At 41.8% G+C, this 15,149-nt stretch overlaps 1 protein-coding gene across 12 annotated transcripts in view; it reads right to left on the reverse strand.

Annotated features, from left to right (window-relative positions):
• GRIP1 (glutamate receptor interacting protein 1) overlaps positions 1-15,149 on the reverse strand; it is a 534,361-nt gene that overhangs the window by 32,074 nt on the left and 487,138 nt on the right. For all 12 annotated transcript variants that reach the window (XM_040409512.1, XM_040409451.1, XM_040409503.1 and 9 more), the window contains 4 exons: positions 8,920-9,106; positions 5,673-5,818; positions 5,058-5,138; positions 1,746-1,815 (listed from right to left, as the gene is read on the reverse strand). In XM_040409512.1, the coding sequence (XP_040265446.1) occupies positions 1,746-1,815; positions 5,058-5,138; positions 5,673-5,818; positions 8,920-9,106 (484 nt within the window). The remainder of the gene's footprint in view (positions 1-1,745; positions 1,816-5,057; positions 5,139-5,672; positions 5,819-8,919; positions 9,107-15,149) is intronic.

The following is a 15,149-nucleotide window of genomic DNA, read 5'->3' on the forward strand; positions in this document are numbered from 1 at the left end:
TTTTTAATATTTTGGGCTATGCAACCATTATCATTTAGTTTGTATTTTATTTTGGGGTACAAGCAAAATAAACCCGCAATTCCTTCATGTTTTCTTTACCCTGTTCACTGACCTAAACAATGTGTATAGATATAGAACAGGTTGTTGGGCACATGGGGATACTAAATATGTGAGGGTTATTTCATGAAAAAATGTGCTTTCTGTTAATTTTTCATATATATATATTCTCACATATGGATTTTGACTTTACATTTTTCTTAGTACTAATATGTTGACATACGACAAGCATGAAACACGTGAGACAGTGTTGCGGACCTTTGCTTGGTCCATGGTTGTTTTAAGAGTGACACCAGCCTTGGCAATTATACCACTAGGACCCGCAATCACCCCTACGAGTGGGCTTCCTCCCTTGTACAGTGCTGCAGTCATGTTTGATCACAGCACAGAATGGGTTAACTGCCGGGATCAGAATCAGGATCAGTTGCAGAAGAGGCAGAACTTCTATTGCAGCTACTGACAGGCATATATGACATACATTTTCGTTGGTCAAGAACTTGTTAAATGATTCCAATTGAAAACTCGTTCTGTTTTGTGTGTACTACCGGAGTAAATTAATATTTATTTGTGAGACAACTGCAGAACAGAAAAGGGGATAAGTGTCTGAGCGGCAGGGGTCTGAGCGCTGGGGCAACAGCAGATTACAAAAACGGGGGCCTATGTTCCTTTGGAACCGGTGTAGAGGTTGGGAGTAGTAGTGTTTTGTCAAGGTGTTCTCCCTCAGGCCATGCAACAAAGTCTTTTACTAAGTGCAACATAGGACTTCAAACAGATTAAGTTGCAGCAGATTTCAAGTGCATAACTTCTCTGGCACCAGTAAGGATTATGGAGGCAGGTAGGATGATGGCAATTTAGCACTTGGTTGTACTGGCCTAGTAACGTTCTTGGTGATGGGTGTCTTGGCTGTAATCCCTCACCTTGCAGCAATGTCTTTAATGCTGGTTGTAGCAGTTCAGTCTGCTGTTTAGTGTCTCAAGGTTTAATCTGAGGCAGGTTTGAGTTGTTTTGTCAGGAGAATTGGGAACAGGAGCAGGAGCTCTCACTTGTGCTTCCTTGCCATACTGTCTCTGGACAGCAACTCCCACCTCCTGGCAAGAAGCAGGACCAGCCCACTCCTACCAAGAGGGAAGGAACAGGAGGGTTAGCCTTGTTCCCGGTGAACCCTTGCTATCCATATCTTTAACTGGAAGATACGGCCAAATACATTAAAAAATACATAACATTATAATCTAAAACTATTTAAATTTTTAGTACCCCCAGGTTTGGGGTTCTACAAGTGATATGTTGCTCACATATCAACATCAGAAGCATTAACATAGAGTGCGATAACCATAATAACCTTCACAAGCTCCTCTAGCTTCAGAAAAATCATGGAAGAATCTATATTTATTACAGACACAGGACCTAGCTTTACAGCCTGTGTTTTTAGGAGTTGTTAACCACCCTGAATATAAGTTGTACATGAGTGAGGATGATAAGGTGCACTACATGTAGAAGATGCTTATTTATGTAGGTTCTTTCTATGGCACCTAATCATCTCTGCTGCCTGGACATGACATATACAGTAGATCCAATGCATGGTTCTTGGAGAAAAGATTTTCAGATGATCATCCCAGCACCATAGCAAATAAACACATACGGGCTGTAGAAAGTGCTATGAAATATTCATTCTGTAATATAACACTCACCGATGGGCCACACTGCCTTTTTTTATATCTGAAATAACCAGAGGATCGCCGGTCTTCCTACTGGATGGAGCTGGAAGACAGAGAACAGAGTAAGGTTTTGACACTGATTATTCCTAGAATGGTCATATTTTGTAGATTTATCGCAGAAGTTGTAAGAAAGAAGGGTTTATGTGTGTCTAAAAGGAAAAGGGTGGCAGGCAGAAACTTCTGGAGTGAAAACGAAAACTGGGGCAGCTGTCCATTTTAATCTGAAATCAAATTACTTGCTATGGGCCACTTCGCACTTTAGATTGTACAACTTGCGTAGCACACTTACGAGCCTCGTGGCCATGGAGTAGGGCTGGCAGATTGCTCTCTTATACATTATATATATGGAAGAGATATAAAACATATTTTTGTAGTTATAATATCTAAAATAAATGTTGAAAGCACAGTCTAGATAATGGCATCTACCGGTATATTCTTAACTGCTACTGTAATCATCTAGGGCAAATACTGTATGGCGGAGCATTAGTGCATACTTTTGTAAGTATTTCTGGATAATGACCTGTAAAACTTTCATTCCACAAGCTAATGCTGTAGAGCAGCAGATTTGTACCTATGAAACCTGCTGACCTGTTACATGTGCACTTGCCATTTGAAGGCATCTGTGTTGGTACCATGTTCATATGTGCCTGCATGGCTGAGAAAAATTATGTTTAAATATATGCAAATGATGTTTAAATATATGCAAATGAGCCTCTAGGAGCAACAGGGGTGTTACCATTACACCTAGAGGCTCTGCTCTCTCTGCAACTGGCATGCCCTCTGCGCTTTGATTGACAGGGCCAGGCAGTGAAAATGTCCTCATGTCTGGCCCTGACTTCCTCTAAAGTCAATGAAAGTGTAGGGGGAGTGACAGTTGCAGAGAGAGCAGAGCCTCTAGGAGTAATGCCAGCGCCCCCGTTGCTCCTAGAGGCTCATTTGCATATATTAAAACTTCATTTTTCTCAGCAATGCGGGCATATATGAACATGGGGCCAACACAGAGGCCTTCAGCTGCCAGGCACACATGTAACTGGTCAGCCAGTGTCATAGGTACAAATCTGCAGATGCCCTTTGATAATAAAACTGAATTAAATTCCTGAAAATGCAAGCACTGTAAATGAGAGTCGTCCATGCCATACACCTCAATACATTACCAATCAGCACATGCTAATAAAAGAATTAAAAATAACATGAATAAAAAGCAGCCTATTAATGATATTAATCATTAGGAACTAAGAAACACTGTTGCAAAACCCATACCATAAGCGCGTACATGTCGCCGGGAAGTGTTACTTCTGCTTATATTTATAAGAAACATGACATTAATACAGAAATTAAGCTACAAACAGAAGCAAATGTTGTGATATGAGCCTCCGTTAGCATATGTGGGCCTCTAATAACACGGAATACATCTGCGCTTGTACGCCAAATTAAAAATCTGTTCATCAAAATGACAGCCTCTGTTTGTAACAACAAGCTGTTGTGCTACATCGTGCCTCTCAGCGCTGGCCCAGTGACTTTAATGACTTGTTAGCCATGCCAGCTTCCTGCCATACCCACTGGGAAATAACCCGATAGCTCCTCACTTGACATTATCGCTGGTCCGTTAAGTGAAAAGGAGACAGTAGTAACTTAACTTAAAGCTCTCCAGCCTATATCTATGTCCCACAGCTGACCCCATCCATAATTCATCAGTTCCTGTCCTACGCATACTGTGCTTTTCGCTATGCATCTTTAAGTGCCTGCCATTGTCTTTTATTCAGCAGTTTGATCTTTTCAATCAATGCCATTACTGCCTCATATAACATTTGTTTCTAGCTAATCCATGCAACGTGTCATAAAGCCCCAAGGGTGTGTTCAGCATCTGTATCGAATAGTTAAACATCTATAGTAATATATTAATATTTCCACTAGATGTATTGTACATAAAATGAGTGATGAAGAACTTGTGATCGATTGGTTGGTTATTGAATTATGGACAGGTCATGATGCATTCATCTATGGATCTAGTTTTTCATAGAATCAGCTGCTCACATCAAGTTTTTGTCCCTCGTTTGGCATACCGTATATGCTGGGGGAAAAAGGGATGGAAAAGTGTGGTACACTATGCTTTTACATCCTGCAAAGTCCAGCAAAAAGCATAAACATTACAAGTTTTTTTTTTTTACGGTGGAACCCTATGGTGACAGATGTATGGCATCCATTCAATGTATACATAAGGGGTGGACTGTCTGTAGACCCTACAGGGAAATTTTCCAGTAGGACAAGGCCCAATGGGCCACCCAAGCTCTCCTCTTGGCTGCAAGCTGGATACATAATAATCTGGAGCTCTGAGTATTAATTAAAAGGGGTTTCCAACATCTTATACTGATGACCTACCCTATGGATAGGTCATCAGTATCGATCGGTGGGGGTCCGATACCCAGGATCCCTGCCAAACAGCTGTTTTGAGAAGGCATTGGGAGTCCTGTGAGTGCCGCTGCCAACTAGCAGCTTACCAAGTACAGCACCGTACATTGTAAAGCAGCTGTGCTTGGTATTGCACTCAGCCCCATTCACTTCTATGGGGCTGAGCTGCTCCTAGGCCACATGAACGTGTCATCACTGGCCTAGGAAAAGCAGCGACAAGGCAGCAGTGCTCACAGGAGCGCCGGTGCCTTCTCAAACAGCTGATTGTCGGGGGTCCCAGGTTTCAGCCCCCACTAATCACATACTGATGACCAACCCAGAAGATAGGTCAGCAGTATAAAAATGTCGGAAAACCCCTTTAATGCTAGGAGCATAAAGTACTTAGGCATTTGTCCGGCAGCTGCAGGTGCCCTCCTGCATTCAACTGTATCACTGTCCTCAGGACTGTGATACAGTTGAATACTGCATAGGGGACGGCAGTATTTTGTCCTGCACTGTGGTATTTGATTCTGCAGGGGCGGTATTATGTGCTGCACTACAGTATTGCTAGTCCCATTTACTTGTGTTGGTCCAATCTACTTATGTTGCTGTACTTTTTGTCAATCTGGACCCACCTACAACATGGGGCCTCTTTTAGGTTTTTTCCAGGGCCGCTTTAAATTCCAAGTCCAACCCTGGTGTACATCATGTGTATACATTAAATGTGGGTCAAAAACCTCACGGGAACACAGCCTTAGAATCATCCTGAAATAATGTGGTCTCACCAGTGCAAGTATCCACTGATATCTAATTAGCATGGTTTATATGGGCAATTTTATACATAAAGATTGATTGGAGAGATTAGAATAAGAACCTATAGTCAACGCATATACTTACAGCTAATGGTGATGCCAAGCTCCACATTGTGTTTCTTTGGTAGTTTAACATGGAATGTCCCACTGCTGGGTATCACAGACTCTAGAGAGGAAGGAGACCAATATAATATACCATCAGTGAGAAAGTTTCATGGTCCCACAATGAGCAGTGTGATGTTCAGCTCGAAGGAGTGTCTACCACTAACCTCATACAAGAAGTGAGGTTTTAAATTTCAGGACAGAAGAAACTCTGTCATCAGAGTACATGAAATGTCACCTTTTTGGGGCTATGACTTGTGGATGCAGGGACAGTTTCCTCCATACTAAACTTTTGAAATGCTGGTCTTCATATACACAATACATATGTCTGCTATGCCCACCTACTCTAAACCAAGCAAATACTGGCCGGTAATCAGACAAAAACATCATTGAGACTTTCTTGTCATATATAAAGCCTCTACTAATCGCTAAATAACCCACACAGTCAGATACAGTACTGTACCTTATTAGTGACTACGCTGTGGCTTATACTACATAAACCGCTCACAGAAGACCAATGTAGGTGGAAGTCTGTCATACACGATATGTTCAGTTCTAATCAAATACATTAATAGCCAAGTAAAATTTCTGAACTAACCTGCAACATCAAATTCTATTTCCAGGGTGACTTTCCCAGCAATGGTTGCATCTCTTAGCAGTTGATTGGCCTCTTCAAAGGTGCTGTCCTCTGTCTGAACCCCATTTATCGCCATGACTCGATCTCCTACCTGTATCACTCCACATCTACAAGGAGATACAGTTTTTATTCATGGAATAATTTGTACATCAACAGGAATAGAAACAGAAGTGAAATGTATAGAGGGACCTCCTGTGCGAATTCCCCCTGCAAGGTAAAACCACAACACCCTAAATCTATGTAGAAAGGAACCTGTGAGGTTCAGATGTCGGTAAAATGTCCCAAAGAGGTAATTAATAATTCAAAACTAGCATTCTCTTTGGATGTGATCAGAGCTCACACATAGTGCTGGCTGATGAAAGTTCCCCAATGGCACAGAGAATATTAGAGTCCCCAATGTGGCAGCCCCTTTCAGCGCATGTTCTCTTTTGTAATTAATATAGCCTGCGGCCCCCCGATGGAAAAGCCTGCACGATAAAGCCTCTGGAACTTGTTAATCTTCTCGTACCAGATCAAGAACATGATATTTTATTGTCAGGACAGAAATTTCATTATGTGCTGCACGCAGAGTGAATGATCCTGCATAATTTATTAGGAGCCAAGCAAAGTATTACAAACAAAAAAGCTTTGATAAATTTGCAGTCCGAAAAAAATGTTTTTTTTTTTGCTCAAACAGAAGAAAGAGTAAGCTGTGCCGTGCCCATTCATATAATCATTTGGGGAAAGCAAAGGCTCCAGCGAGTAGGAAAAGAGCCTGGATGTGTGCAATAAAAGCAGTCCAACCTGGCAATTTCACACTGCAGGCAACTTCAGTCACTGCATGAATATTAATAGTCCTCAGTGTATACACCTACACTGTAAAGAGTAAGGTTCCCCTTGCTTTGAAGCGGTAACCCACAAAACCCAGGGGATATACAGATTTCATTTTTCTAGAATGTTAGAAATGAGCATTTCATTCTCTGTATACATGCTGCAATCAGGTATTAATTAACATGAAAAAAATAAGTATCCACACAGCACTTGCATCAAATAAGGAATACCGTAGGCAAGGGTGTACTCAGGTCTCATAGGGCACCATAGCAAAACTTAATATGGGTCCCCTGCCCCACCCATTTTCCCAGTACCTGTGCGTCAATCATTCCCTGGCAATGTGGAAAGAAAAGCAGGATGCCTCAGCATTCTGATAAATGTACTTTTTTTTTTAAGTGTAAGAAATTTGAATAAAATTTTTTTTTAGGAAAAGTCACACTAGGCCTCACCCATTTTATCTGACTTCTATGTCAGACAACAAAGAACGGATGCTTCATAAATGCTCATTCTAACCACATTATTTATTAATGTATTTATAGCAGACAACTGGAATAAATATAATGATAACTCTCCCACATCCAGAACTACGTTTCCTGCTTCCCTTCACATAATATATTAATAATATACCACTATGGGAGCTCGCTTCATAAGAATTTATACAGTTACTAATGTCTGTAATGGAAGCTGTAAACATCTCTTTGCACTGAGTTCCCTCCAGTGGAAGCTGCATGAAAATGCAGTGTTTTCACGTCGGGAATAGAAGTAGTAGTTGAGCCCCAGCCCCCTGTAGCAGTCATGTGGTCTGCCTGTATGCTAGGTATCCCACTGCCTATTGGCCTCATGTATCAAAAACTAGCTCAGAGGAAACTGAAGGAATTAAGATGTCATCAAGGAATGATAAAGTGATAATGTATAATAAGTATATAAATTAGAAGGTAACAGCTGATCAGCAGGGGTACAGGGAGTCCAATAGGCCATTAAAGGGGTTGGCTCATCTCACACATTGTTGGCATATTGCTATCACTAGTGTTGAGCGAGCATGCTCGGCCAAACTGCTGTTCGGCTCGAGCATCGCTATGCTCGGCACATCGGAGTGCTCGGCCGAATACTGCGGGTGCTCGAGTACAATTTAATGCAATAAAAGTCAATAGGAGACTAATAGTCTTGTCATAAGACTATGAAACCAATAGATGGAGCTGTTCATGAGTAGTGTAGATCGTGAATTTTCCATGCAAATGGTTTTTCAGCTGAAAAACAAGGCAGATTTTGCTCATTTGCATGTCTTTCCCATATGCCCATGTTTATGCAAATTTGTTTTTACATGACAAAACTGTATAGAAAGGTGATTGAATATTATGTTAGGACAATCAGAAAACTTTTTGTCACCCTAATGATATTGATCTAGGTGCACAGGTCCACCCAAGCCATCCAACAGATCTGAAGTAACTTTGAGGCTTACTGGCTCTCAGTCAGATGAGAGCTGGTTTGGAATGTCTCATAGTGCACAAGGCTGCCATTGTAAGGTATGCTGACTAAGCCTGTTATCTGTCTCATGGATAGATTGATGGCTTGCAGATACCTGGCTTTTGGCATATAGCCTTTGTGTGGTTGTCTATTGTATGTTGTAGATAAAGGAGTCCAAGACGCATCCAGCTATCCTCTTAATGCTGTTTCCAAACCATTTTGATGGGGTTTCCATCAATTTCGAACCTTTTGTTGTGAACCAGACACCCTCTTCTCTTCCGAGCAGGGGGTGCCTGGGGTTCTCCCATTGACTTCCATTGTGTTCGGGTGCTCGGTAGAGCACACGAGCATACCGATGTGTTTGGCCAGAGCACCCGAGCACTTTGGTGCTTAATCAACACTAGCTATCACCTATCCACCCTCCATTCACTTCTATGAGTGTTCCAGAAATAGCTGAGCACATTCGTTCTGCTGTTTTCAGAACTTCCATAGAAGTGAATGGAGAGTAAGCTGCACATGCGCGGTATGCCGTTCTTGGCTTTGGGGGCCCTGTTCTACAGATAGGTCTGAGGTGGGACCTGCACCTACCTGACATTGGTAGCATATGCCACCAATGTGTGAGATGGGCCAAACCCTTTAATATCATAATCCTGATCAGCCCTATTAACATGGCTTTCTATTTTGGGTTCTTTCAAGAAGCCCATCACCATTCACTGGACACACTTAGAAAACAAGCCATATGTAGATGGTTTGTAAGACCTCACCGGCAGGGTCCTTCTTCCTCTGTACTCATCTGTCAATCAGTTTGGGTTATTGAACCTAGTGTTCTATTAAGTATGGAAATCCTTTTCATATATACAGCAACCTGGAATTAATGATGCTTTAAAATAGAGAATAATCATTTTATTGGCCACTTAAATATTTGTTAGCTCACCTTTCAGCCGGGCTGTCAACATCAATATAGGAAATTAAAGGCGGAGAAGACAAGGTCTCTGTGGCAAATACGCTGCCCTGAAGTTGTATTCCAAATCCTACTATGGGGTCAGCAGACAGCACCACTTCTGTACTTTCTGTGTGAACGACCTGTCCAGCCAAACCAACCGTGCTAGATGCTAAGGACACTGCAATGGCAAACATCAGGAAAAAAAGTAAGGACATAAAACTTCCTAACCAGAAAGAAAAAGAAAAAACACAAAGCACCTAAGGGTCCATTTACACATCCGTATGAATGTTCCGTATCCGTTCTGCAATTATGCGGAATGGGGGCGGACCTATTCATTTTCAATGGGGCCGGAAAAGATGCGGACAGCACACAGTGTGCTGTCCGCATCCACACTTCCGTTCCGCGGCTCCGCAAAAAAATAGAACATGTCCTATTCTTGTCCGCAATAGCAGACAAGAATAGGCATTTTCTATTATTGTGCCGCCCATGTGCACATGGCCGGTGTCAGTGTTTTGCGGATCCACAATTTGCGGATTCACAAAACACTTACGGACGTGTGAATGGACCCTTATACAGAAAACAAAAATCAGGTAATGGGAAGTGTTATGGTTTTTACTATACAATGGAGAATAAAGACTCATGGTCTGGACAGCATTTCATTTTCTACAACCAGGGGTGTAGCTATAGGGGGATGCAGAGGTAGTAGTTGCTACCGGGCCCAGGAGCCTGAGAGAGCCCAAATACCCTTGTTAGGTCAAGAATTTGGTATGGGGCGGGGGGGGGGGGGGGGGGGGGGGCCCAAGCACTGACGGAAAAGGGGGGCCCAAGCTGAACTCTTGCATCAGGGCCAATGAGCCTTTATCTACAACTGCAACTTATTCTCCAGAACAGACATCCCAACTGTAACTAGGGATAGTCACTGTATTTTTTCACTGTATCTTCCTATTATGCTCTCTTTATTACAGTCTTGTAAATCTTTTCTTAAAAAACTATATATCATAATCTACTCAGCTCCTCCGGCTCTATAACATGCTGTCTACAGATTGCTTTTTCATGGTGACCGGTTCCCTTTAAGACACATGGGGAAGACAGTCTTGTGCTTATGTATGAAGGCCCACACCATCCAACTTTGATGCCAATTATTAGGAACAAGTGTTTATAGGAAGACTAATTGCTGTTCCCTGGGCCGTATAATTGTGCAGGTGATCAGCCAATAAACGAGCAAGCACTGGCTTGTTGGCCGATTGCATCCTTCAGTCAGAGTGAAAGATGCCCGATTATTGGCAGCTCTTCGCCCTGTGTAATTCGGGATGTACTGTCAATAATCAATACAACTGAAGTGCAAGAAATGACTGCGGTAGCAATTATTCCTCCCCCATAATTTTTGCATCAGCCAGTTTATTAGGCTGATGTGAGTTTATTGTGGATTGGTGCTCGTCCTGTGTAAGGATACAGCCACACAGTCAGGTATCTTGATGCAGTTTGATGCCAATACCTGGACTGAATAAAAAAACAAAAAAAAAAAAATGCAGAAGTAGTGTCTGTCCTTAATACTTTCTCTACTTTTTTGATCCACTCCTGAATTTGCCTTCCAAAACTGCATCAGGAAACCTGACTGTGTGGCTGTAACCTAACAGGACCATTACTGATACCCAATAATACTGGTATTCAGTTCCAAATTAACTGTAATTTAACTGATTAAAAAAAACTATTACAATAAAACAAAAATGTGTTTATTTCAGATATACATTAGAACTGAATATATACCCTACTGTGTTTCAGTGCAGGAGTGACAGACGAGGCAAGTGAGCTAAGAAGAAGACCTGGTTATGTAAGGTCTCCTCATTAATTTGCCGTCTGCTATGAGCAGTGACTCTCTTCAAACTCGGCTCAGTTTGGTGTTTAACTCAGACCGGGCTGCAGATGCTCACTGGCAAGAACAGACTAATGACCGACTGCACCGTCCTCCTGGAACGCGTTAACAGCAAAGCGCTAGGTTAAATTAGGTTAAATCAACTGACTGCTCATTATGGATCAGAGCTGTGCTCTCCGCTGTCAGTAAGGAACACACAGCGTACCATACGTTTGCTGCCTCTCAAAGTCTAGGCTAGCGAGTGTACACAAAGTGCACCATTAGTTGCTAGCTAAACTTTGCTCAACGCGTTTCTGCACTCTTGTCACTTCACAGCATGACATCAGGAGCATTTGTTTTCTTGGATATAGCAAGATCACGCTGACCACATCTGATGGTGGGTGGCAGCATGGTCTCTGGAGCTAGCATGAGTGCCGGCAATGCAATGAATGGACAACAAAGTCCATGGGCGGATTGGCCAAAGCCCTAACGGAAATTTCCCGGGGGGCCGATACCCAGGGGGCTGCCTGGGCCCTCCTCACTGCCGGCCAGTGGAAGTTTTTGGGGATGTGCTGCTGGCAGTATTTTATAAAGGACTGTGGTATTTGGCTCTGTTGGGATGGTATAATGTGCCACATTATTGTATTGCTGGTCCTGCCTTCCATCAATTTGGACCCAACTACAAAACAGGGCCACTTTTAGTATTTTTTTTCAGGGCCACGTTAAGTTCCCAGTCCACCCTGACATAGCCTCACAAAATAATTTCCAATTGAACTGTATAGTTCTTAGTCTCAATGCCAATAGAGTTTAAAACGAGGTTTTGAAATCCACATGGGAGCAGGGGCGTAGCTACCATAGTGGCAGAACATGCAACTGCTATGGGGCTCAGGGAAAGAGGGGGCCCAGCTGGGATCATCTCCTCTTTTACTGGAGGTGAAAACTTGGTCAGGACTCTACCCTCTAAAGCAGGGGTGGCCAACCTGAGGCTCTCCAGCTGTTGCAAAACTACAACTCCCAGCATGCCCAGACTGCCTACAGCTAGCAGCCTACAGCAGGGCATGGTGGGAGTTGTAGTTTTACAACATCTGGAGAGCAGCAGGTTGGCCATGCCTGCTCTAAAGCAACAACTAGCAAATGAAGCAGTGGAAAAATGGTCCAAGGATCATTGAAAAGGGTTTAGGCAGAAACCCTTCTGTCCTGTGTATGTGTAAGGAAATGTGAGAGTGGGACGGGGGGGCGGTTTGATCCTTGCTATGGGGACCTTACTTCTCTATGTAAGCCACTGCATGGGAGGATCCTTGAAGGGAGTCTGTCCGTAAATTTACACATATTAACCCGCCGCTATTGCTCTGTACTTAATAAACAGTTTCAAAATCATAGCCTTGTCTGTGCTACGGATGTCCTAAAATGTACTTTGATGAGCGTGTAAGTGCCCATGACCTCCGGGCCTAGCTGTTGATATCCTCTCCCTTTTCTTGCTGGAAGACATCCCACTGTCTTACTTACATCACTGACTATTTCTCTCTGAAACCCAGCGCCAAGGAACCTCACTGCACATCACCACTGGGCCCAGGGATATGAAAGGCACTAAGTGAAATCCTGCACCAGCGAACATCGTTGCATGCCACTGCTGGGCCAAGGCATATGAAGTACAATGACCCCTGAGGGCTGCCAGTTTTGAAACTGTTTATGGCAACTACAGAGCAATAGCGGCGAAGAAGGACTTGATATGTGTAAATTTGCCGACAGACTCCCTTTAATAATATAAGATTAGCTGATGGCGAAATTAATAAATATAAGAAATTGAATGTGTCATAATCTAAAATGTGACATCCACGTTTATGTCTCTATGCTCTTTCTAGAGATAATTCAAGTGAAAAAGAGTAAATCAATTTAGGAACTGCTATATAACAAGTCTGTCATTTCATGTTTATCAGAAAACATTTCCGGACAAAAGAACGGCTGCTGTAAAAACGGGCACGTACAGTTCACCGTAAAATGTTCACAAAGAAAAGTCAATTAACCAGGTAACAGAGACGAATTGAGAACATTGCTTTATGTTGTAGAAGGAAGTTGCTCAGGTTATTTAACCAAGTACACATTTTCTCAACTGATTACTCATTAATAATAATCCCCATGAGGTCCTGTAAATAGAGGATGGCTCTGTCATACTGGCATCATGATTTCCATTTTCACAGAATCTATGACTGATCTGTCACAATCCACTATTATCTCCAGCATGACCAACACCGAAATCATCAGGGAAGCATCCCAGGAGAAGCCTGCACTTGGACCTTGGAAACCTTGTATAAAACTAGTGGATTATGCTGTTTTCCATTCTTAAAGGGAACCTGTCATGTGGATATTTGGTTATAATCTAACTAATTATATACAATCATTAACTACTAAAAAGTGCCTTAGATGTATTCACTTACTGGTGTTACCTCATAATATACACACAAAGATGCCACATGCTGCATGCTAATGAGCTGATTTGAGTCCAGCGTGGTGTCATTGAGTCCAGCGTATATTAAATTCAGAGCTATAGCCACTCCCCTGCCCACCTGCTGCTGATTCATATGAAAAAAAAACTGTTAATCAGCAGCAGGTGGGCGGGGAGAGTCAGGAGCTCATGAATATTCAGGACTAATCATTATCAGCTGGAGCTTTTCAATACAAGATGTTGGCAGATTGACTGGGTCAATTAAAGAAAGTGACCCAGCATTTTGCTAAGAGAATCAGTCACTTATTTATGTTGGACACCTTAGTTAGGACACCATAAAACTGGTGACAGGTTCCCTTTAAGTCATGGTACGGGACTTTTAAGATCTGGTATGCAACATAGTTGCCTTGCCTTGGCCTTGCTTTTTGTGGCCTGCCAGTAGTAATATGTGTATCCTGTAATATAAGTAGTTAAGCTGCGCTTTACAATGTCCTGACATTTGTATCAGGACGTTCTTTGTGGGGCTTAAAGTGGGCCCCGCTGCTGCTGCCTCCTCCTTTGTCCAGCCTGAAGAGGTCTCAGCAACGCGGTAACAGGGAGGAGGTGGTGCCATCCTACAGCGTGACTGAACACTAACAAGTGCTGATAAAAGTTAGTATGCCTATGTTGGTATATACAGCTAGTATAAGTTAAACCTCTTCTTATAGTGATATGGACCATGCTGGTATAACCTGGGCATCTCCTGTATATAATTATATATGTACTGCTGGTATAAGTTATACATCTTCTTGTACTGATATGGACCTTGCTGATATAACCTGGGTATCTCCTGTATTATACAGGAGATGCCTAGGTTATGGTCATCCATATCACTATATACAAGAAGATGTATAACTTATACCAGCAGTACATATATATTTATATACAGGAGATGCCCAGGTTATACCAGCAGTACATATATATTTATATACAGGAGATATATACCTTATGCCAGCTGTACATATATAATTATATACAGGAGATGCCCAGGTTATACCAGCATAGTCCATATCACTATATACAAGAAGACATATAACTTATACCAGCTGTACATATATAAATTATATACAGGAGATAACCAGGTTATACCAGCATGGTCCATATGACTATATACAAGGAGATATATACCTTATGCCAGCTGTACATATATAATTATATACGGGAGATACCCAGGTTATACCAGCATGGTCTATATCACTATATACAAGAAAAAGTATAACTTATACCAGTTGTACATATATAATTATATACAGGAGATGCCCAGGTTTATACCAGCATGGTCCATATCACTATATACAAGGAGAAATATACCTTATGCCAGCTGTACATATACAATTATATACGGGAGATACCGAGGTTATACCAGCATGGTCCATATCACTATATACCATAATATGTATAACTTATAACAGCTGTACATGTATAATTATATACAGGAGATGCCCAGGTTTATACCAGCATGGTCCATATGACTATATGCAAGAAGATGTATAACTTATACCAGCAGTACATATATAATTATATGCAGAAGATACCCAGGTTATACCAACATGGTCCATATCACTATATACCATAAGATGTATAACTTATAACAGCTGTACATATATAATTATATACAGGAGATGCCCAGGTTATACCAGCATGGCCCATATGACTATATACAAGAAGATGTATAACTTATACCAGCAGTACATATATAATTATATACAGGAGATACCCAGGTTATACCAGCATGGTCCATATCACTATATACAAGAAGATATATAACTTATACAGCTGTACATATATAATTATACACAGGAGATACCCAGGTTATACCAGCATGGTCCATATCACTATATACAAGAAGATGTATAACTTATACCAGCTGTACATATATAATTATAT

Source organism: Bufo bufo, chromosome 1 (genome assembly GCF_905171765.1).
Source record: "Bufo bufo chromosome 1, aBufBuf1.1, whole genome shotgun sequence".
Taxonomy (NCBI): Eukaryota; Metazoa; Chordata; class Amphibia; order Anura; family Bufonidae; genus Bufo; species Bufo bufo.